Here is a 24,507-nt window from a genome sequence, read left to right as displayed (position 1 = left end):
TACAAGAGCTTTGGAAATCTTCACCTGGAAAGCTTGTTCTTTGTCCTGTTGCGACAGATGTGAACATGAACCAAACAGTAGCATCTTCTTATTTTAGCAGGTTTTTTTTTTTTAAGGATTTATTTATTTATTCATGACAGACAGAGAGAGAGAGAAAGAGGCAGAGACACAGGCAGAGGGAGAAGCAGACTCCATGCAGGGAGCCCAATGTGGGACTCGATCCCAGGACTCCAGGATCACGCCCCGGGGCCAAAGGCAGTCGCTCAACCACTGAGCCACCTGGGTGCCCAATTCTAGAAGTTCTCACAAGTAGTTTCCAATGTGTATAGTCAAGAATCTTCCAGTGGTGTTTACTATAAATCTAAAACCTGGAGCAAAATTCATCCAACCATCCTCCGATACCTGCCACTGGACCAAGCTTCTAAAATCACATGTAGCATATCATTAGGAGGTAATCATCCTCATCATGATTTTATTGCCACACTAATTAAGTCACTATTAAACCAATTTAATAACGCATAAACATTAGGAAGAGAGACTCAAAAGGTATTTCTATAAATGACATTAAGCAATGTAAGTCAAGCCAGCTGAATCTTTGGCTAGACAAGTCAATCTGAGCTCAAACAGAATTTTAAAGTCATAGAATTTATGATCTTTTACAGTGAAAACTAGATACACTATGTAAAGAAGGGTTACGCTGTGCAAAGTGGACCTCCTGTAGATACGTCCATAACGCTGGGGAGGCTTCTAGTAGTTATTCATTGATTTCACATGCTCAGTAAGTACGGTCTGATGTAGCCAGTGGTCTGTGGAACAAGGCAGTGGCCTCACAGTGTCCCATGCTATGATGAAGGAAGGACCCACCTCAGTGTCCCCAGACTGGATTCTAAACCAAACTTCCAGGTGGAGTGACAGTATTTATAAAACGGTTTTATTTCAGCATTACAGGCCTTATTTACAAATGCTTGCTTTAGAAAGGCAGACCTCACACTCATATGTGTTTGTAAACCACGATGTTCTGTAGTTACGTTCTGGAGGGTATGGTTTGACCTTGGATGGAGTCAAATTTGCAGAATTATAAACCGGACTGTAATAAACTTCTACTGCAGAAGAGAAGTTGTGAGAAAGAGGAGAAAGATGCCTATTTTTAAAACTCATTCTGTTGTTCCCACGTGATTTGAATTCCAATTTCTAGCCCAACTGTGTCACGGCCTGAGGGGACTGTTTACTCAGACTAGGACAACCTTGGCCCTGAGAGAGTTAAATCTAAGAAACAAATAACGAAAAGAGACAGCTGGGGAGCTCAAGGGTGTCTGGGTTTGGGAATTAGTTGTCTGATTAAAATTAAATCTGTTAGAAGATACATGAATTAAAATGCTATTTGTATTCAGCTTGTCTCAGGATGCAAAAGCAGCACCGAATTAGCAACCCAGCAAGATGCCTGCGGAGTTGCAGAGGCCTGGACATGATTCAGATGGCCAGGGTCCCACCTGGTTCTGGTTTTAATCTTAGACACACACACCACCCAGCCTCCTTGAACCTACATTTCTCTGTGGAAAAATGTATAAATGCAAACATTTTGTTTTCTCCAGCTCTGAGATAGTGAACCTTTCACAACTTGTTCTATTTGTTTCTAAAGCAGCACAGCATTGACTGCCACCATGGTGATCTCTCCAAGGCACCCAGGCATGGTTTCCCTGAGGCACTGGGGGGGTTCAGTGGTAGTCTAAAATTTTTTCCCCGAGGATTTTGAAAAAAAAAAAAAAAAAGAATATATATATATATATATATATATATATATGTATGTGTATATATATATATATATAGAGAGAGAGAGGGAGTTTATTGAAATATAAATTACATATAATGAAAGTCACCTATTTTGGTGTAATTCTATGAGTTTTGACAAATAAAGATAAATATAATAAAGTTACCACCACCAAAATCAAGATATAGAACATATTCATCACTCCCAAAATTCCTTCACAGGCATTTGTAGTCAACCCTGCTCCCCACCACCAACCATTACGCTGTATTCCGTCTACATGGTCAGCTTTTTCAAAATGTGATCAAAAATGGAATCGCACAGAAAATTCATATATGATTTATTTCACTGAACAATGCATTTGTGATTCATCCTAGTGGTTGTATGTGTGTGTATACATCCATAGTGTATTGATTTTTATGGCTGAGTAGTATTCCATTGAATGGATGTACTGCCATTTGTTATACATTTGCCCATCAAAAGATGTTTGGATTCTTTCCAGATTTGTGTGATTATACACAAAACCACTGTAAACATTCATAGGCAGATTTTAGTGAGACTATAACTTTTCATTTCGCTTGGGGAAATGTGTAGGAGCGGGATTTCTGAGTCCAGCTGCAGTACTTTCTTTCTTAAAAAAAAATAGAATGTCCAAGGCAAATGTTGGTTTGAGAAACGTGAATAGTAAGAACATAGGTATTCTTTATAACATTTTGTATACTTTTCTTATGCTTAAAACATTTTTAAAAAATAAAATAGTCTTTAATAAAAGTTATGCAATAGAAGTCAACTCTCTCTCTCTCTCTCTCTCTCTCTCTCTATATATATATATATATATATATATATATATGTATGTATATAGCTGTTACCAACTCTTAAAATAGCGTATTGACTGAGCTCATCATCTTTGGTATTAAAAAACCAAGGGTCAAATCTTAGCTGTGAACCTGACTTGCTATGTGACCTTGAGTAAATTATTTAAGCTCTGTAAGCCTGTTATTCCTTGTAAAATAAGGGAATAATAGGTCTTTCACACTATTTTTGTCACGAGACAAACGAGATAATACACAGCCAAGCTTAGAGCAAAAGCTCTCTATAGAGTGGTGATTTTTATTAATAATCTCAGCAGAATGCTTAAAAAATTGGACTTTAGGGTGCTAAAGACACCTGTGTGCCTCATTACTCACTAGCCATTTGAGCTTGAACAAGATACTTTGACTTTCCAAACCTCAGTTTTCTTATCCCTAAAGTGGGATCAAAAGCCCCTCTCTTGAAGGGTGTTGTAAAGATTGGTGTAATTGGCTTGCCCATTGTCCAACTGGGCAAACTATGAGAAACAAGACCTGCTTTTACATGTGTTGTGTGTCATTCGAAGATGGATGGATGTATCCATTTACTAGGGCTACCATAACAAAATGCCACTGCTAGATGGCTTGAACTGCAAATTTATTTTCTCACAGTTCTGAGAGCCCAAAATCAAGATACCTGCAGAGTTGGTTTCTCCTGACACCTCTCCCATTGGCTTGCAGATGGCTGCTTTCTTGCTGTGCTTATACATGGCCTTTCCTCTGCTTGTGTGTATCCCTGGTGTCTCTCTCTCTCTTCTTATAAAGATACCAGTTATATTGGATTAGGGTCCCTGTGACCTCATTCAATGTTAATTACCCCCCTTAAAAGCCGTATCTCCACATACAGCCATACTGGAGGTTAGGCCCTCAACATACAAATTTTGAGGTGATACAGTTCAACCCATAATGGTGCCAGAAGTCAGATTACGGGAGATTAAGGAGAAAGCAGGAGGTAGAAAATGGACCCAGTGGATCTAGTCAAATTTTCTGAGATATTTGACGGTGCAGAAAAGGAGAGGAGATAAATATGTTGTTTTTATCATTCTTATTTCTGTTGGTATTGAGAGACAGTATGACAAAGGAGAAAGAACATAAAGTTTGGCATCAGAGACTTGGGTGTGAATCCTGTCTCTATCTTTCTCCTATGTGACATCTGGTCACTCATGTCTTCACCTCTATAAGACCCAGTAGCACATGTGTTAAAAAAAAAAAAAAAAAAAAAAGGACAATTTTACCTCATCATGGAGTTACTGTGAGTACTAGAATTATATTAATAGAGCACCTATCCTGCCTCCTGCCCTATAATGGGCGCTCAATAGACGTTAAGTGTTGTATTAAAATACACACACGCACACACACACCCCTCCCTGCCCCAAATACATTCTCCTAAAAGGTGGCTGAGTCAACCTGTGAGTTTCACAGTCGTGTGCGGAATCATGCTGTGCTCTCCAGAGTTTGCCTCCAGGAATCAGTCTTGATCGGGTTAGGTGGTGTTGCTTTTTTAACATGTGCTGGTGATTACTGATGATTTCAGGTTTTTAGAGCCTGTCAGCCTCCTAGAAATAGAAACAGCCCTTTGGCAGGTAGGAGTCATTAGGAAATAAGGTACCAGTCAGCCGGGAAAACAAGAGTCCACAGGCAGATGCTTCCAGTGCGGTGCTTTGAATATTGTGTATGATGCTCAATCCTAGCACACACTTAATTCAATTAATTACCCTGACCCTCTGGCTCTGGGTCTTTTGTCTCCGTCTCAGCATCAGCACGTCTGTGACAGCTGGAGGAAGGAAGTGTGTTGGTGGCGTGGTTCGGATTGCTGTGTGGTTACAGAGGCCAAGGAGTGAATGCACTGTTTTGTTTCTTTCCAGTGGAAGGGTCACTGTGTCTACAAAAGGTTACGCTATGATTGAAGCACTACTCAGAAAATCTGATTAAAACTTCCTCTGCCTTTGCTCTTGCTGTTTCTCGGAACAAGGCATGGAGAACACAGTGATTCCGAAGAAGGCATCTAAGGTCTACCAAGTGTCCACAAACCTCAGTTTGAGAAATAATTTTCTAGAGGGCTGCTAAGGTTCAAGGGGTTCCAGGGGAATGGAAACTTTAGTAGCAACACCATTTGTTTATTGATTCATTCATTCATTCACTCACCAAATAATTATTGAGTGATTGTGGGTACCAGACTGTTAGACCCAGAGGATATGCATATATATCTCTAAGACATTGCTCACATCGCCAAGTCACCCACAATGGAGAAGGCAGGCATGGACAGGTCATATTATGTTTTTATGCTTCATGAGAGGTAGGTAGGGTGTGAGAACTCTGCACAGGGTTCTGCATGGTGGAGTAATCTGGAAAGGCTTCAGAGAGGCAGTAATATTTAAATTAAATCATTAAGGATATATACATTTCAACAGGCAGAAAGAAGAAAGAGGAACATTATAGGCTGACGGGATTATTCTGTAATCAACTCAAAAGAAGCTTATGTGAAGATATTTTTAAAGAAAGCCGGGTCTTTCTATCTGGTGTTATCTATTTACATCAAGTCTGCTCCAGGGCATTCATTTCTGCATTGGCAACTCCAGTAACAATAACACAGTCCAATTCATTGGATCAACAGCAATCTTAGGGAGCACCTCCTCTCTAAGCTCAGGACCTATTGAGTAGACTCAGCCTATTCTACTCAAATGTTCCAGTGAATGAAGGAGAAAATTGAAGGAGCCCCATATGGACTTTTTTGATTTTCCCCATAAAGCTCAGCCGGAGGTCAATTTGTGAATGCCTAGTTGCCATTTCCCTAGCTACCTGTAGGCCTCTACACATCCTTCAGGTGCATAGCTCGCTTACTTTCGCATCAATTTTACGCTTGTCAGCTCGAGTTTATTCTTGGCCTTCCCATCTTCTCATGTCCCTTTTATTTTTCTTATCTATCCATCACTATCCTGCAGCTTTTCCACCTCACAGTTCCACAATAAGCTATTGAAATACTAAGAGTACAAAACAAATGTCTGCTTTTATCCTCTCTTCCCCATTTTGACAAACACAACCATTCCAAGTATCTGTTTCACTGCCATTATTGGGCTTTTGTAAACTTGAGGGAAGTGATTAGGATGCTCCAAGATTAGGGTTCTGTGGAAACCTCTTTATCCCTGCTCTGTGAGAACTCTGGCCCATCACTGTACTTAGTGAGAGAGGGCAGAAGGTAGGTACAGGTGTTAGTGAAAGGCAGCTCTGAGTATCTGAATGTGACTTTTGGCCACAATGACTAAATTTCTGACACATGAGATGTGGAATTGGAATGCTAGTGGCCCGGGGCACAGAGTTAATGAAAAAAAAAAAGCTCTTCTTCTGAACCTCTGAGCTGGAAATCTGTAGCTAAGAAGAAGGAATACAATGGAGGTTAGCAAGCCATGGCTACGGGTTGGGCCTGCATACTTATATTCCTAGTGAGTTCTTTAGCCAAGGTGTGGATTGGATGATGGCAAGAACAATTTCTTAGGCCTCCATGGGGACCCACTGCAAAAAAAAAAAAAAGCTGAAATTAATCAAGGATGCTATACTTTTGAGACCTGAGCACCCAGATCCTAATATAAGCCAACACCTCCTAACTAATGTTTCACACGAGCCTAGGGCAGACATGTAGAGATCACCAGATGTGACCTGTGGGGAGAGAGGGTTCTGTGGACAAATACCCTTTGGGGTCAATTGGGTTAAACAAAGTTAAACAGAATTGTTTGTTGCAGGTCCTCTGGAAACCTTTAATTTCCACTCTTTGGGTCCCACACTATAATAGCATTTATAGCATTTCCCTAACTTATATGGATATCAAGTTCTTTTTACAAAGAGCAGCTTTGAGAAATCATACTGTAAATATAGTTCACAAAGGAAAGTACAGTATTTTAGGATTTATCTGTAGCTATCGACTCCCTTGGCTGCAGAAGAGGGTCTAGCCAGAACTTCTCCCAGGCCCAGTCCAGAGTGCACCCGTGAAGACTGGGTTTATGCCAGTGAAATCAGCAGCTGATTACTCACTTCAGCACCTCAACTGGCCACTTTATTTGTAGCCCCAGGCCAAATATTTTAATGCTCAGAGAGTATTGGCAGAGTCCTACCTCCTAGTTGTGTGATACACAGGGCGGTACTGATTGTCATTAAACTGAAATTCCATTTTTCCAACCCGTACTTGGTATATGCACACCGAGTCCAGGTTTTAAGGTTATTCATGATTTTGTGCACTCTTCAAACTGTATTATAAAGATGCTAATATTGTAAGATCTAATGATTAGAGCTAGTAGGAAAAAAAGAGTATGTGGAATTGTCGTAGCTTCGTTATGTAAACTCTGGGAAATGTAAAGACTACCTTAGATGGTACGAGAATCCTCCCTTTGGAAAAATCACAGACATCCAGTAAACATTTTATTGTTCTCCTGTGTTGTTGTGTATAAGCACCAGTGACCTGTGACTGTTCTTCAGCCTCTTTTTGGTTCTCCTCCACAGACAGCGTGGAAGATGAGCTGGAGATGGCCACTGTCCGGCATCGGCCTGAGGCTCTGGAGCTTCTGGAAGCCCAGAGCAAATTTACCAAGAAGGAGCTCCAGATTCTTTACAGAGGATTTAAGAATGTAAGAACTTCCTTTATAACTTTACCTTCACACTGTTCTCAGCAGAGCATCGAGGAGTGAGAGGAAATGAGGGAAAACACATGGTTCTGTGAGAGCGCCATCGTACGTACATTTCATACGGATCTTTCCTAGATGTGAATATTGTCAATATCCACTTAGACTTTGGGTCACTTTGGTACAAAGTGCTCACAGAGGGGGGTGGACGTTAAACAAGGATGGATACAAAAAAAGAGGCATACTCATTTCAGTTCCCGGTATGTTTTGTTTTTTGGTTGTAATGACATAATTTCAAGAGGCTTCAATTCTCTCTTCATTATTGAACTATAGTCTGATGTTTGACTTGAATCTTTTTTTTTTAATTTATTTATGATAGCCACAGAGAGAGAAAGAGAGAGAGGCAGAGACACAGGCAGGGGGAGAAGCAGGCACCAGGAGCCCGATGTGGGACTCGATCCCGGGTCTCCAGGATCACGCCCTGGCCAAAGGCAGGCGCCAAACCGCTGCGCCACCCAGGGATCCCTGACTTGAATCTTGACTATAGATCGAGGCCCATATGGAATGCCATTCCTAACATTGGAGAAGAGTCACTCTAAGTTTCTGAAAAACCATGCTACCAATGACTGTAGACCCTAAATGTCTGTAGGTAGTGCCTGCATCTGGTTCTTTGTGATCCAGGTGCACCTAGGATTCTCTTTCCTGAATGAATCATCTTCAAAGGACAATGAGTGGTCCAGACAATTGACTTGTTGAACACTTGGTATGTGTTAGGTGTTAAGCTAGATACTGTAGGTTATTCGAAAGCCAGAGAAGATATCCAAGGAGCTTCTGGTCTATATGGGGAGAGATGACTTGTCATGAATTTATTTGAAAGCAGTTCATCCTTGGGCATCTGACTGGCTCAATCGGTAGAGTACGTGACTCTTGATTTTAGGGTTGTGAGTTCAAGTCCAATGTTGGGCATGGAGCCTACTTTAAAAAAAAAAGAAAAAGACATTTTATCCTTAAAAGTATCAGATGCTTGTGTTTCTAATGGCATACACAGGCCAACACGTGCTATGTTCTTACACATATGTAAACCATAGTAGCTATACTACAGGTTCCCCTTGAAATCCAAATTATTTTTTTAAAGATTTTATTTATTTATTCATGAGAGACACAGAGAGAGAGAGAGAGGCAGAGACACAGGCAGAGGGAGAAACAGGCTCCATGCAGAAGCCCAATGCGGGACTCGATCCTGGAACTCCAGGATCACGCTCTGGGCCAAAGGCAGGCGTCAAACCACTGAGCCACCCAGGGATCCCCTTGAAATCCAAATTAAATTACATTGATCCCTCCTCAGGTCTTCCCCCTACCAGCCCCACTATAGACTCTATAGTGTCCAAAGAGTCCTGCTGATTCCAGCCTCTTTAAATCTGACCATCTCAATTGCTACCTCTGTGCGATCTCATGCTGACCAAAAGAGAAACTCTACCTCTTTCCATAAAAGTTTACATAAAGGTTTACTCAGAGAATTTGTAACCCTAGTTGACTTTTCAGAATATGTTTACAGAGTTCCATCATGCGTATGGCATACAACCTTCCACCATCTCTCTGACTCCACGGGGGTCTGTCTCTACCCCATTTCTGTTCCACCACTCTCCTTGCCTGGGCTTTCTAAGGCTTTTCTCTCCCCATAACTACCCTGAAACCTGGTTCTCTGCTAACACCCAGGTCTCTGTGGAGGTGTTAAAAGGAGTCTGGATGTGCAATCTATCAATCACGATGACACATGTAAATACACACGCATAAAGGGAAAGTGGCTTTGGAAATGAGGCTAGAGAATTATTAGTTATGTCTATGCTGCACCGTGTGCAGAGAGAGCAAACAGTTATAAAAAAAAAAAACAGCTGGAATGACCACTGGCAGCAACAATTAGACACAAAATGGTTGTCAAATAAAGGAGAACTGAATCCAGCCTCTCAGCAACGCTGCTACGCATTTATCACTCCACTGACGTGACTGCAGGTCTCTCCATTTGGGGTCAGCCTGCCTTTGGTACTATTTATTGCAAACTGAAATCATGATTACTGCCATCGTTAACTTCCAGAGGCAGCATCTCTCTGCAGGTTGGTCTTCTCCAAGTGGCACTTCACAGAAATTGCCCGGGCTCTGACGTCTGCATTCGTTTATTTTTGTCTTTTATTTTATTTTACTTTTATTGCTCTCTTTTATTTTTGTCTTTGCCTACCTGTCCTCTTTTCTGCCTTTTGTCCTCTCCTCCTTGTTTCCAGACCCCCCTCCTTTCTCCTTTTCTTATCCTCCAGGTCCTTGCTTTATTTCTTCTTCCTGAGTTTTCTCCCTCCTTTGTCTCTTCTCCTTGACAACTGTTGTCTCTTTTCTTTTGCTTCTCCCCTTTCCTTTCTTTTGTTCTCTTCTCTCTGCATCAGTTTCCTGTCCCACCCCCCCCCATCCTGCACCATGAGATAAATTTCCATCAGACCTGAAAGTGCCCAAAGCCTATTCACATACTCCTTTACAAGAAAGGACTCCACGGTTTGCTCAGAAAATGTTAATTGATGTCTCTGATAAATCAAACACAACTGTTATTTTCATTTTGGGTTATTTTCCCCTAGCCAAATGTACAAGTCTAATAAATATACCCTGAATTATATCAAGGGAGGCATGAAAGCAGGGCAATGGCACTCATGTTTTATAGGATGGCAGCAATCTGAACCAGCTTAGCATCAGAGAAAGCAAACCAATTACTCTTGGTTTCCTGAACACCAATTATCTCAAGCTCTTAAGATCAAAAAATTACTTCCATGGAACCAATTGGGTTATTTATTTTTTAATAAAACCTTTTAAAGCTCCCTATATTTTTATTAAAAGGATAAGCTAGTTACCAACATCTTAAGACAATGACCCTTATCTAATGAAGGCTCAGTATGACAAATCACCCGTTAGTAAAATCGCCGGAGCCCCCCAATCTTTTCCCAGTACCATATCCCTGATAGCATTTCCTCATTTCCAACACAGGTTATTAATATAAACGGGGGATGGAAGGAAGGTAAGATAGTAAGGGAAAATTTCTCAGCCTGTCACTCTGTTTTACCCACTGAGTCACCCCCACATTCTTATTTCTCTTACCACCTGCTGAACTGAGTCTCTTAAAGTAGGAGGCTGATAGAAATGGAGAAGATAGCAGTGTTTCTCAATCTTTAGTACCCTGGAATCAACTAAAGGCTTGTTAAAAGCCAGTTTGCTGGGCACCAGCCTCAAAGATTATGATTTAGTAGGTCTGAGATTGGGGTGAAGAATTTGCATTTCTCATAAGTTCCCAGGTGATGCTAAAGCTGCTGGTTTGGGGACCGCACTTTAAAAAATCACTATGAAGATACCATAAGCTTTGGGTCACTCAGACCCAAGCCCATATCTTACTTGTTTAAGCAGCTTTCTCTGAGTCAGTCGCCTATGTCTTCTTAACTCTACAAATGAGGATATTGATACCTACGGTACCGGAGTTTTGTTTTGTTTTGGCTGATTTTTGTCTGATTTTTTTAAAGAAATCAAGAAAATTTATAAGTTTTCTTAAGAAAATTTAGATAATAAACATGAGTCCAACAAAAAGGAGTTCTTATAGTATATCTCCAAATAGTCAAACTTAGTATTGTCAGGGGCCAGTCATGGTTGGCCTACATACTGCCTCACAGTGTTTTGGGTCTTGAGCTACATAACCGTGTACTGGATACTGGAAGATACAAGGTATTTTCTACATGTCAGGAGTCTCAAACTTAACTGCATCTTGCAATCACTCTGGGACCTTTAAAAATTACAAATAGGTTGGTACCATGCTTGATGATTCTGATGTAATTGCTTTGGGAAGAAGCTTGAGCATCGGGATTTATAAAGTTCTCCAGGTAATTATAATGTGCATCCAAGATTGACAACCAGTGAACTAGTCATAAGGTGCTTCTGTCACAAAAAGAATTGATCTGATGGTGATGAGTCCTGGGAAAGAATTGATCTGATTGTGATGAGTCCTATGGTACTGAGAAAAATATCAATGTTTAGACCGACTACATTGGAGCCTTAGGAGGTCTTTGGTGGGCTTCCACCCCTTGGTGGAATGTGTATGTTAGGTGGGTAACAGCTCTTAGCTCTGATGAGTCTGACTCAGTTAAATCTGAAGTGATGCTCAATAGATTTTTCCCCCAAACTTCTTAATTAAAAAAAAAATCCCATTTAATAGATAGCTAACAGAAAGCCACATCTGATAACCACAGACCCAAATATGACAAAGGTCATATTAAGTATCTATATTCATGTTTCATGAACTTGATTTGTTGCTCTCTCAAAATCAGGCATAACTTTAGTTCAATTTTAGGTGATGATGAATGGTCTCCTGGGGCATTACATTTTAATATGGCCTCTCTGACATTTACTTTCATTAGTTAATAATTTATAGCATATTCTTCCAATTGTTTAATGCACAATGTGAAAGTTGCGATAAGTTAGATCTATATGCTTTGGACACCTGGTACCTTCTTGTCCCAAATCCTTCCCCACTTCTTTTTCTTTCACTACTTTGAATTATAATAGGTCAAAGTAACCATTAGATTCACATATATTTTTAAGGTATCACCTTAATGACTGGTAATGTCCTTTTTCCTAAAAATGCTAAGTGTTAGTATCCTTTTTTACCTAAGGATGAAGGATGTTTGTATTTTTTTTATTGTAACAAATTATCACATATTTAGTGGCTTAAAAAACATGCATTCATCATGTCACAGTTGTGAGGATCAGGAGTCCAGAAGCAACTTAACTGGGTCCTATATTTAGGGTCTCACAAAGCTACAATCAAGGTGTTGATTAGGCTACATTTTTTCTGGATCCTGGGATCCTCTTCCCAGCACACATAGTTGTTGGCATTTCCCTGGGGTTGTATTTCTGAGATCTCCACTCTCTTGCTGGCTGTCGTCCTGGGGCCTCTCATCTTCAGGATGCTGCCTCTGGCCCCTTGCCCATGACCTTCTCACAGAAGCTCTTATAATGTGCAGCTCACTTCTTCAAAGCCAGCAAGAGAGAGTCTCTCTAGTCTTCTAAAGCAGAGTCTTACATGATATACTATAGTCATGAGTATGACATCTCAACCTACCATCTTTGTATATCTCAGCACTCAAGGCAAGGAGATTAAAAAGAATGTGACTTACTAGGAGTCACCATAGTGTGTGTCCATCACAGCAGTGTTCTTAAGAAGACAGCAACCCCAGAAGTCAGCATCTGAAGCAACTAAATTAAATCTGAAGTCCTATCTCAAGCATGGTTAATCCCTACCCTCATTGTTGTACCTACAATCCAGACATCTCCTTGGGGATTTGACCAGTAGTGGTACCAAACTTTTCTTTGATTTCTGCAAGAGGTTTGAGGTTGTGGCCAAAGGAACCAGCAGGAGATGGAAATTTTTGATGGTTTTTTTTTCCTATACCACTTGAAGAGTTTGAGAACTTACTATATATTTAAAAATAGATGAGGGGAAGTGAGGACAAAATTATAGGGGGTCTACATTTTCTTACAAAGGACCTTTATATAAAAAGCAATAAATCTCACTTAAGGTAGAGAGGGAGAGAGGAGGAGTTTAGCACATGCTTGATAAAGAGCGGGATATGGTGTTTAGGATAGAGAAATAAGCTGCAATTGCCCTTTTGTCACGAGCCCTTAGAGTTCTTCTTGAGGCTTCACAGGCTGATTGTGTAACCTTCGGTAAATCACTTCATCTATGGCAGCTTCTGTCTCCCTGTCAGCAAATTAGGGATTAAGATCTTCTCTTCCAATCATGAAAGGGGGTGGGTAATAATTGGCTTTATTCTGCTCTTGAAAGACTCAGATAAAAGATCTTCCTTAAGTGCAAAGTATTACTCATGTACTTTAAAATCAAGGTATAAGAACAGAGTTAAAATGTAATTTTCTATACCCTCAGGGAAATTTTTTTGTCAGACTTTCAGGAAACAGGACTTTCTGAGATGTTTATGTACAAGTCTCAGCAGATAAACATGACTGCCCTCCTGACTTCCAAATATTGACATTATACTGGGTTCAAACCTTTCAGCTGACATATTTTATCTTGGGCAGGTAATTTAGCTTCTCTGGACATCAAATTCTCCTTTGAAGATTCAGGCTATTAGCATCCATGCAAATGAGAAGATGATGAAAAATATTTTGCATAATTTCTTTCACTGAGAGTGTGCTCAATAGACCTTGGAGCCCTTAAGCTCTCTCCTAATCATTCTACTAAGTACAGAAGTAACTAAAATTTACAATGAACATTCTGCAATGTCATCTTGAAGCCAATTACCTTATACAAGAGTTTGTGTTAAATATAATCTGTGGAATTTGGATGCTTCTTGCTTATTTGTTTTTTTTTATTTTAAATTAATTACTATGCTAAATTTTTGAAATCATGTGGGAAATATAAATTGAAATATGTAACTATCCCATCTACAATCAACTCCCCATTCCACCTTGCTGGAGGTAGGTATGCTTAACTTTCTTCTTTACTCTTGTAGATATTTTTATGTGCATGTATTTGTGTTTAGAGGGATTCTTTTGACACAAATGGGCTTGATAATATATGTATCCAACAGATTATTTTTACTTAACAATGAGCAATTGTGATTATTTAATTTTATTTTCAAACAACCATTATACACGTGTTGGTCAGGCATTTCCTGTTTGGGGATACTTTGAGCCTGACCTAGTAGATGGTCTAGTGGGTTAGCACGCCAGTTCTAAGCCTCCTCTTGGATTGCTTGCAAATTCCCATAGGGGAGGCAGCAGTTTCTGCACTACCCTTCTATCTTACCCCTGTTCCAGAGAGGGATTTACCTTTTAAGGGCTATATCATCTCCTTACCACACCAGTACACACAACTGCCTCTCTCCCCAACAAAAAAAAAAAAAAAAAGAGAGAGAAGAGAGAGAGAGAGAAATACAAATGGACCAAGGATCTTATTTCTGTTTAACCTATAAGTTTCCTGAAGATCATCTGCTGAGCCTGATTCATCTTGATTCTCTATTCTTAATTCCAAATGTCTGGCCCATTATACGACTCAGTATCTGGTTTTAGAACGAAAGTACCAGACCCCGATAACAGATAAGTCATCTCTCATCATCCATGTAATGCCTAACTTTTAAAATAGCTTGTACATCCATTAAATGAAATATATATGCAGGATATTTAACTCTTGTTTGCCCCCTAAACCTATCTTTTATCAATAAATGTTACCTCTCCATGTATTCAGTCACCTAGGACACTCAGATGTCTTTCTGGATTCTTCCCGAAGAAACTGCTGCATCTAATTAATCTCCAAGCTCAGTCAGTTTTCTAGTCTTTATATCTCTCCCATCTACCCCTTCAGTTTCCTCTACACTGTCCTTTCCTCTCTGTCATCTCGCATCTATGTCACCACAATGGCCTCCCAATCTCCTGGACTCCAATCTTATCTTCCTCTGAACCAATCTTCACAGGGCAATGAAAGGCATCTTTCTAAACCACAAATAGGATCTTGCTGATTCCTACTTAAAACCAATGAATGTATGTCCATTGCCATTAGAAGACAGAATCAGGAGCCTTATGTACTCATCCAACACATATTTATTGAGTGTCTACTACAAGTCCAACCCTGACTTAGATTCTCTCTGCACTACGGTGACCCAACTAGCCCTTGCTTATCTCTCACTATCTTTTATTCACTCGCCTCCAACCATAAAGAACTGCCTGCAGTTGGTGTGATTCCCTCTGAGGAGTTTTGATCTGCCCTTTCTTCCTGCAGAGAATACTATTCCTCATGACTCCCTTACTGTTCATGAGGCAAACTCACTCGTACACCTTCTCCACATCTCAGCTTAGATTGTATCTCAATATAATTTTTTTCCATCATTCATTCTGTGAATGCTGAATATGATCCCACCATTCAACTAGGTCTTTAGAATATATTGACTAAAATGACAGGTAAGTTCTCTTGGAGTTTACATTCCAATGGGAGTTGGAAGTGGGTGGTAAAGAGGGATACAAAATGATAAGCAAACAACTAAGGAAATCCCTGCTATGATAAGAACTGTAATGAAATATATTATAGAAAGGCAGAAAAGAGAGCTTCTTTTGATGGGATGGTTAAAGATGTGTTCACTGGGAAGATGGCACTTAATTGAATATATAATATGAAGAAGGAGTAAGCTACATGAAGGACATTCCAGGCAGAGAGAACAACCACAAATCCTGAGGCAGGAGTGAGGCAAGAGTGTGTGGAACTTGGAATATTCATTTTCTTTTATTGTTCCTAAAGATATTGAGAAAGTATTGATTTTAAAAGGGTCAGATATAATATATAGTAACGATTTTGAAAAGGTGACTCTTCAGGCTGCTCTCAGAAGATTGCAGCGTAGGGTGTCAAAGTAAAATAAGGAGACCCTTGGGAAAGAAGCTTCTGAAGAGTAGGGGAAGAAGTGTTGCTTAGACCAAGACGGAGGCAAAATATGGTGTGTGGTGGAGGCTGAGCCAACTGGCCATTTTGATGGTTTAGATTAAAATATGAAAGGAAGAGAGGACCCAAAGTTAACTCAAAGCTAATTTTGAAAGGCTTATATGTAGAAAAACTTTGACACCTTTAGCGTAGATTTGGAGACACTCCTGAAGTGTTTCCCCCAATTGCGCTGATTTAAGGATCCTTTCCATATTCTATACTCTCCCTGGGGTCAGGTACTATATTTTCTTTGCCATAAGACTCTTAACTCTTCAGATCATGCCTTGTGCATAACATATAATCTATACAGGTTTGTGAATAAATGACCCCAATCAAAAAGTTCAGGGATTCATCCAGATCAAATTTTTATCTTCTCTCACTTTTTTAGTTCTCTTTACATCTACCTAGTAAGATTGAAGAGCTATCGATTTTCTCTTGGGGAAAAAAAAAATCTAATGGTAAGGAAAGTGAAAGAGCATGACTTTTCTTGTAAAAGAACCACAAAAATACCTGGACACATTTACTGAGTTTATCAAGTGCTCCTCAAAAACATTAAGGGCAGTCTCATATGGTAACAAAGAACTACTTTTGGTTCTATTGCAAGTGTGTTCATAGTTTTCATCCAGTAGATACTCATGCCTTATAATGCTCAGCAAATATACTGTCAAGTGAATAATAGGATCTCTGTAGCTCAAGAACCCCTCTCATCTCAGCAACATATTTCAAAAATTAAAAGAGATTGAGTGGTGGCATCTAGTAATTCCCCTACATATTTGAGTGGGTTCACTGCTGTAACACACAGCCCACTATTTTAAAGGCTTAATGCAACAGGGTTTTGTTTCTTTCTCAGCTCCCAAACCCAGGCTGATCATCAACAGCTGTTCAGGTTGGGGGCTCTGCTTCACTTGTTCATTGAGGTTACTCATCCCGTCTAGGGATTCCACTACTGTCTATAGCCTCAGCACCTCCACTGAGCCAACTGTGTCTGGTTGTTGGTTAAGAAAAAAGAGAGAGAGCAAGAATACATGGGGAATGTTGGGCCTGTCCTAAAGTGGCAGACCTTCCTTCTGCCCATATTCCATTGGTCAAAACTCAGTCATATGGCTCCATTTGACTTTAAGAGAGGCTAAGGAAAAATACATTTAGAAAGAAAGTTAAATTAAATTTCCTCCAAATTGGGGGAAATATATCAGAGATTTCAAAGATCACTTCCAAGTTCAATTATTTGCCAGGAGGACTCACAAGATTCAGTATATAGTCATATTCAATTCTACCATCTGTTATAGCAAAAGGATACAAAACAAAACTAACCAAGGGAAAAGGTGCATGGGATCATGCTTGGAGGAGACCAGAGGCAAACTTCCAAGAGTGCTTCCCTAGTAGAATCACACAGAATGGGTTCAACTTCCTCAGCCATCAGTTGTTACAACATAGGTGAAATGCTGTCTACCAAGAAAAGTCATCAGGCACTGCGTCTCCAAACCCTCCTTTCACTGAATTTTTTTAGAGAATATCCTAAATATCTCCTACATTAGTCTAGCTAATCTTTCTAAGACAAACTTCAGTCTGAGAACAATGGGCCAGCTGAGACTTCCAACTCATATACCCCTTGACAGATCAAGATTTAAATAATAATAATAATAAATCTCTGTCTTCAGAATGCTTTGAGATTTCCTCCTTCCTCAGCATCGTACATCAAAACTGAATAGATAACAAGTTCAAAAGCAGTTTCAATCAAGGAAGTTTGTTGATAAAACTTGTTGTGCAAGGAACCCGCTCTTCACAGCGCAGAACCCAAGCACCAGGAGATAAGACTTCTGTGTGCATCAACCTTGAATGGCATTACTCTTTCTCATTATTTTTGGAAGAACTGAACTGTTCACACAAATGTGTCACTGGGAGTCTAGCAAATAATTCTTTTTTCAAATTCAGCCCAGATTTTCAAAGAGCCTGCCGCACAACTTTGGATGATTTGTGGCTAAAACTAAAAAAAAAAAAAAAAAAAAAAAAAAAAAAAAAAAAACAAATCTAGGGTACCATTCATCACTGCAAGCGGCTGGCAGTGAACCTACCTCATAAAGTCAGATCATTTTCCATTTTTTAAAATAGTTCCCACTTAAATATATTCATTAATATAAGCCTAACTGGCAATTATTTTAGTGATCCTGGCAGGCACTCAAATCTTCATTAAAATAAAATAGGTTGCCAAAACTTTGGAAGTCTTTTCAATGCTACATTTGAGTTGATGTGTGAGACTAAATCCTCTTAAATCTGTGTTAATTTAACTTGAGGGAAATACGAAGAAATATGTCAAAGGAAACGAGATAGAAATTGTAATTTTTTAATCTATGCACATTCTAATGAATTATGCCTAATATGTGACATTTCAACTCCCCTAGACTTTTACAAGTTTGAGTCACAGTTTCTCATGTCAAGCTCTTCCTGGTTGTTCATCCTTTCCACAATCATATGGAGCATCTATCATTTATTGAGTACTTACTATATTCTAGGTATTTTGCTGGTATTGGATACATATTAATGAGTAAACGAGAATTGTTCTCAACTCATAAACACTGGAGTCTTAGTGTAGGAAGTGTAAAATTAGTAAGAAAGGAAAAAACCAATCATGTGCAAATTGTAGTACATTCAATGAAAAAAATAGGACAGGATTCTGTGAGAGGCAGTCTGGTGGGCACAAGGGACCTAGAAGGTGTGATGGTCACATTTTATTTGTTGACTGGGTTAGGTTCTGGTGCCCAGTTGTTTGGTCAGACACTAGTGTGTTGTTGCCTTGAAGGTGTTTTGTGGACGTGATCAATGTCTACAATCAGTTGACTTTAAGTGAAGCGTACCTTGATAACCTGGTCAGCCTCATCCAATCAGTGGAAAGCCTTGAGAACAAAAACTGAGGTTTCTCAGAAAAGAAAAGAAAGCCTTCTGCCTCAATGTTGTAACATAGAAAGCCTGCTGAATTTCCACCTGCCAGTCTGCCCTACAGATTTCAGACTTGGGAGTGCCCACAACCCCGTGCCAATTCCTTACCACCAACGGCTCATTCTCTCTCTTCCTACCCCTTTCCTTCCTCTTTTCCTCCCTCCCTCCCTCCCTCTCCACCCCCCTCCCCTCTCCACCTTTCTTGGTTCTGTTTCCTCACAGTCCTGACTGATGCTTTTCTCAAGTCAAGGCTTTTTATGCCAGACCTGAAGAGAAAACAACTCTTCATGAGCAAGGAAAAAAGTTATCCTCAGTTGAAGATACAGCAAGTGAAAAAGCCCTAAGGCAGGAAAGGGCTTATAATATCCAGAGAAGCAGTGCAAGTTATTGTGACTGTGGTTGAAAGAGAAGGGATGGGACCTTCCAGGCGGGCACGGAGCAGGTCACACAGAGCCTTGCGAGCTAAATTTAATTCCATTTCATGGGAAGCCACTGATAGTTTAAGAAGAGCATGGATATGACCTATATTTTTTAAAAACTCTATTTGGCAGATAATGAGTTTGGTCAAGGTGGGAGAATAAGGAAGGGGAAATCAGTAAGGAAGGTATTGCAGTAGTCTACCCTATATGTGACAGGGAATTGGACTAAAAATTGTAGGAGGTGAGATTTAAAAAAAAAAAAAAGGACAGAGAAATATCGTTATCATTTAGGACTTTTGGATGGTGGGCAGCAGAAACCTAGCCTGACTGACAGAAGAAAGAGAAGTGCTTAGAAACATCTAGGGCACCTCTCTGAACTGAAGGAAAACATGAACACCCGGGCCTTGCAAGAGAGAAGCATCTGGAAAGTTCCAAGTAAACAGAAGCAGACTAACGGGGATGGGCACGATACTGACCTAGAACTACATCTGTGTCTAACACCTCTCGCTCTCTGCTTTGTAGCCAGGCTGGGCTCTTTTCACTTTCCTAAGCACACGTTCTTTCCGGAGAAATAATGGAATTATGACACCTGCAGGAGGAAATCTGGAGGTGGACCCCGTGGGTGTCTGGGAGAGTCAGAGCTCCCAACAAACCCTTCCCTTGCACTACTTCTCTGCCCACCCCAAAGTCCTGCTTACCAGGCACTTCCCCTAACACCTTTTCGTCATGGTCTTAACTACAATCTTATCCACACATTACTCTTTTTTTTTTTACATCGTTGGAAAAATAAATCACTTGTGGAGAAGAGCTTCTAGCTCTTTCTGCTCTTAAGATCTTTCCACTTGTTGTTTCCCAAGACACATTTCCCTTACTATTTAGTATGGATGGTTCCACTCTCATCCTAAATCCTGCCTCTCCTGACCACATGGGAGTAAACCAAGCCCCTACTCCCCCAAATATTCTGTCACTGCAGTCAGTTTGTTTCTTTCTTGGCATTACCATTGTCTGTAATAATACATTTGTTTATTGCTATTATTTATTTCCTGAGTCCCTCCAAGATAGGATATTAATGAGGGCAGGGACACATGTATGCCCGATAACCAGTAGTTGTCTTGGTACACAGTATGTATTTAATAGGCACTTGTTGCTTGAACTCCCTCTTCACCCCTGAGCAGAGCTGTGTGCACTCTGTAAAGACCCTGGGACCAAATCTCAGCCTCAGGGAATTTGCCATGAATTCTTCCTTTAGACCTGCTTCCCATGTTATAATATCCCTGGCCTCCCTCTTGTTTCTTTGTCCTGGGTCTAGACTCTGGATCCCCCTACCAGCTATCTTCCACGTGTTCTTGGATTCCAGGACCTGAAGTCCTGAGCAGGAACCCCCACCTTTTATCAAACATCTCTTTTTGAGGTGCTTCTCTGGCTTTGTTTGTCTGGAAAAAAAATGGAACATGGAGATACAAAGATTAAGGAAGCAACGCTTCTGTTTTCAAATGCTTTACAAGCTAATTACTAAGTAAACACCACTAATGGAATTACTGAAGTAAAAATCAGTGTAAAATTTGTCTGCAAAGCCCTACCAAACACTTTGAAAACAGTTGTTTTTGAGATTGTTCACTCATTGTAAGTGAGTGGGATGAGACTAAACAATTCAAGACAAGAGTTAATATTTGAGCCAATGTGATAAAGTAATTACCATATAAATTATTTTGTGTAAATGACCAAGTTACATGGTACCAAAGATCATGTTAGATAAGTGGACAGAACTATATTAGAGTTGATAAGCTACGGCAAATTCCAGGAGTGGAAAGGCAAAGCTAGAGGACTAGCGAGGGCAGATATAACCTTTAAAGATTTTGAGAATCATCATTAAAATACCAAAAAGGAAAAAGAACTATGTCATCACATGGGGTATATTATTAATATGTTAATAATGCTTGATGTATAGTCTGCACTATACATTATCATTAAATGCTTTCATATACAGGTCATTTTCACATTAGGTCATCCCATTTCAAAGCCACATCATGAAAAATATTGACATTTTGTGGAAGAAGAAACAAAGGACAGTACATTTGAGATTTTTTTTTCCAGCTCCATTTTGCCATCGCAGCCTCTACTCACCATACACAAAACTTTAAATGTTATTATCTATAAATAATAAAAGAAAGAGCGCTTTTAAAACCACCAAAGAACATCAAAGGACTATTTCACCAGAGTAGATAATGTTATTGCAGAAGATTAACTTAGGATCCTCTTGAACCCTTTCCTTCTATTGTCCAAAGATCTTTGGTTAACAAAGAGAAATGTTTAGAATAAGTGTGAATAGAACCTGCCAAATCCTTCAGCCTGGTGGACCTTTACTTAAAGCATTTGAATAAGTCAATAAGGAAATAAAATCATTTTTTTTCCAATGTGAATTTTAAACCACTGTCGGTAGGCCAATGTACAACCTAATTTTTGTTTTTACTACATCCCCTATTGATCACCAAAAAAAAATTCTGAAATTTTCATAAGACATGCATATAATATGACCAAAATAATATAACGATAGATTCCACAACAATGAAGAAAGGAGAAAATTTAATTTTCAAAAAATGTAGGTCAAGAGAGTTACCGCAACTTGGCATCATAGTCCTTAGCTTCTCAGAAGCCAAGTATTCACTTTTTTTTTTTTTTGCACTGGCTTTGCATAAATGGGCCAATGACACTTTCTCCTATTTTTTAAAATCCTTTTTCGGTCCTCTGAGCATAGTTCCTTGTTAATCACTTCAGCTTTCAGCAGCTATCTAGTTACGTAGCCAAGTTAGTAGCTTTCTAAATCATTTTATGCCTTTTTGTCCCATAAAGAGATCATAAAGGATTATTTGTTGAAATATCTAGAGAAGAAAGAACAAAAAATATTCCAAGCAGTAATTTTGTGCCTTATCACCCAGAACAAAAGCATAATTTCTACAGTTAAAATCCAAGTTGGATCTTCTTACCAGAAATGTAGTCCAATGCAGAGTTTCATGGAAGAACAAAGAAAAGAAAAAGAAAGAAAAGCAGGAAACATTATTTGAAATAAATTCCAGGAAAGGATATCATTAAGTTGCTTTGTGGTTTATTGTTACAGCTTGTGGTCGGTAATTATTTTAAGACTCATAGAACCCATATGTTACCAGTGGTGATTGGAAGTGAGGTAGGAAATAATGTGTTTCATGGAATTAATAGTAGATTAAGCACATTTTAATGCACTATATACGACCAAGTATTTTATTGCTTGTCACCAGCAGAATCAAGGCACCATGTAATATGCACAATGAAGCAAATGCTAGTAATGCCTACTTGGTTTCTTCTGGAACTCCACATAAAACCCCATATTAGTTCCCTAATGAAAGGCAAACCTATTACTAAACACACTTTCTATTATCATTAATAAATGCTGCTGATTTGTTAGATTACATTTATTGAAAACAGAATGAGAGCATGTAGTTAATTACCAATTTCCCCCAATTAATTAGTGTTTTATGTGACTAGAATATCCCTTAGTTGATCATAGCACTTGCTGCTAGAGTTGGATAAACCTGATGTTTAAGAGAGCCAATCTCCAGGGACAGCTGGGTGGCTCAGTGGTTGAGCAACTGCCTTGGGCTCAGGGCGTGATCCCGGGGTCCTGGGATCAAGTCTTGCATCAGGCTCCCCACAGGGAGCCTGCTTCTCCCTCAGCCTGTGTCTCTGCCTCTCTCTGTGTGTCTCTCATGAATGAATGAATGAATGAATGAATAAATAAATAAATAAATAAATAAATAAATAAATAAATAAAATTTTAAAAAGAGAGAGAGAGAGAGTGAGAGAGCGCCAGTCTCCAGCAGTACCCTGCACTGTCCTCTCTCCTTCATTACTAGAACTGGAAATGTAGGGAGGACATGTGGGTCAGTGCAGAGGTGGAAACTAAGAGCCCTCTAATCCTCCATTGCAATCCCAGCTTTGATACTTACTAGTCATCTTAACCTGAGAAGTTTCCCCCGAATTTCACCTTCCTTATTCGTAAATAAGGATAATGTTATCTACTTGCAATATTGGGGAGGAGTCTAAAAGAAATCGTTGATAAGTGGAGATGTTTACATGTGGTAGATCCTGATGCTGCTTCCTGAGTCCTTCCATGAATACATCCAACAGAAACAGAAATGTCCTATGCTCCCATTCTTTGGGTATTGTGGCAAATGTACATTATACCGTGAGATGTCTGCTGATACAGCTTTGAGAACAACTAGTCCCACCTTCTTCAAGTTTTGCAGAGACAAATCTGAAGATTTGACTTGTGTGATGATTGTTTGTCCTGAAGTCAATCAATGAAATAATGAAATGTCTACTTTGCCTTCAAACCTGCCTTCTGCCTCTCAATTCAGAATTCTTCGTACTACACCAAACTGCCTCTGAAATTCTCAGGCACCTTGCCATACCACATACCAAATCATGAAATTCAACCTGCCATTCACACAAATTTATTGAGTTTCTGCAGAAGGTGGAACTTCAATAAACACTTGGGAAATGGAGAGTAAGCAAATAGATGTGATTCTTGCTCTCAAGAAGTGAGGAGACCTTGTAACTTGAGTTATTTATTTTTCCACATTATTACTGTACAGCCTGGAACATCTATTGCATGCATAGCATTTTTTGGCAGAGTGATCATAACATCAAGAGGTTTAGAAACTTCTCAAGGTTATAGAACTAACTAGTAGCTGAGACAGGATCTGAGTTCCCATCCCCAAATCCCAGCTTACCCAATAAGAACACACAGAATGTGTAAAAAAGAAAAAAAAAAAAGACTGAAATAATTATTTTAAATTTCACCATCCAGTCATTCAAAACTTACTTATTGAGGACCTATCAATAGATATTTAACAGGACCTGTTGTACACCAGACAGTATTTTATTTTTTTTGAGTTTTTAAATTATGGAGCATGTTTAATACACAGAGTATGTACGCTATAATTTCCCATGCAGCTGCTACCCAAAAACAGTATCAGTCTCTTGTGTGGGGGTTTCAGTGTGTCTTGCCTCAAATATAGCTCTACCAGTCATACTCAAAATACCCACTGTTTTGAGTTTTATACTCGAAATATCCACAGTGTTAATTATGCCCTCCTATTTCATACTTTTACTACATATGTATGTAATCATCAACTATGTTGTTTAATTTTGAGTGTTTTTTGAACTTTCATGTAAATGGAATCATCCTAGTAGTAGTCTCCTATAACTTGTGTGTGGCTATCACTTATTCTTTTTTTTTTTAATTCTAGTATGATTAACATACAGTGTTATATTAGTTTCAGGTGTACAATATACTCATTCAACAATCTATACATTACTTAGTGCTCATCACAATAAGTGTATTTTTTTTATTTTAAATTCCACTTAATTAACATAGAGTGTATTATTAGTT

The 24,507-nt window shown here is 39.3% G+C and overlaps 1 protein-coding gene across 1 annotated transcript in view; it reads left to right on the top strand.

The window, feature by feature from the left end:
- KCNIP4 (potassium voltage-gated channel interacting protein 4) overlaps positions 1 to 24,507 on the top strand; it is a 226,400-nt gene that overhangs the window by 110,910 nt on the left and 90,983 nt on the right. Inside the window, exon 2 of the mRNA XM_055326523.1 lies at positions 7,105 to 7,229. Coding sequence (XP_055182498.1) covers positions 7,105 to 7,229 — 125 coding nt within the window. The remainder of the gene's footprint in view (positions 1 to 7,104; positions 7,230 to 24,507) is intronic.

This window comes from Nyctereutes procyonoides, unplaced genomic scaffold (assembly GCF_905146905.1).
Source record: "Nyctereutes procyonoides isolate TBG_1078 unplaced genomic scaffold, NYPRO_anot_genome, whole genome shotgun sequence".
Taxonomy (NCBI): domain Eukaryota; kingdom Metazoa; phylum Chordata; class Mammalia; order Carnivora; family Canidae; genus Nyctereutes; species Nyctereutes procyonoides.
This window is presented reverse-complemented; position numbering and strand designations above follow the sequence as displayed.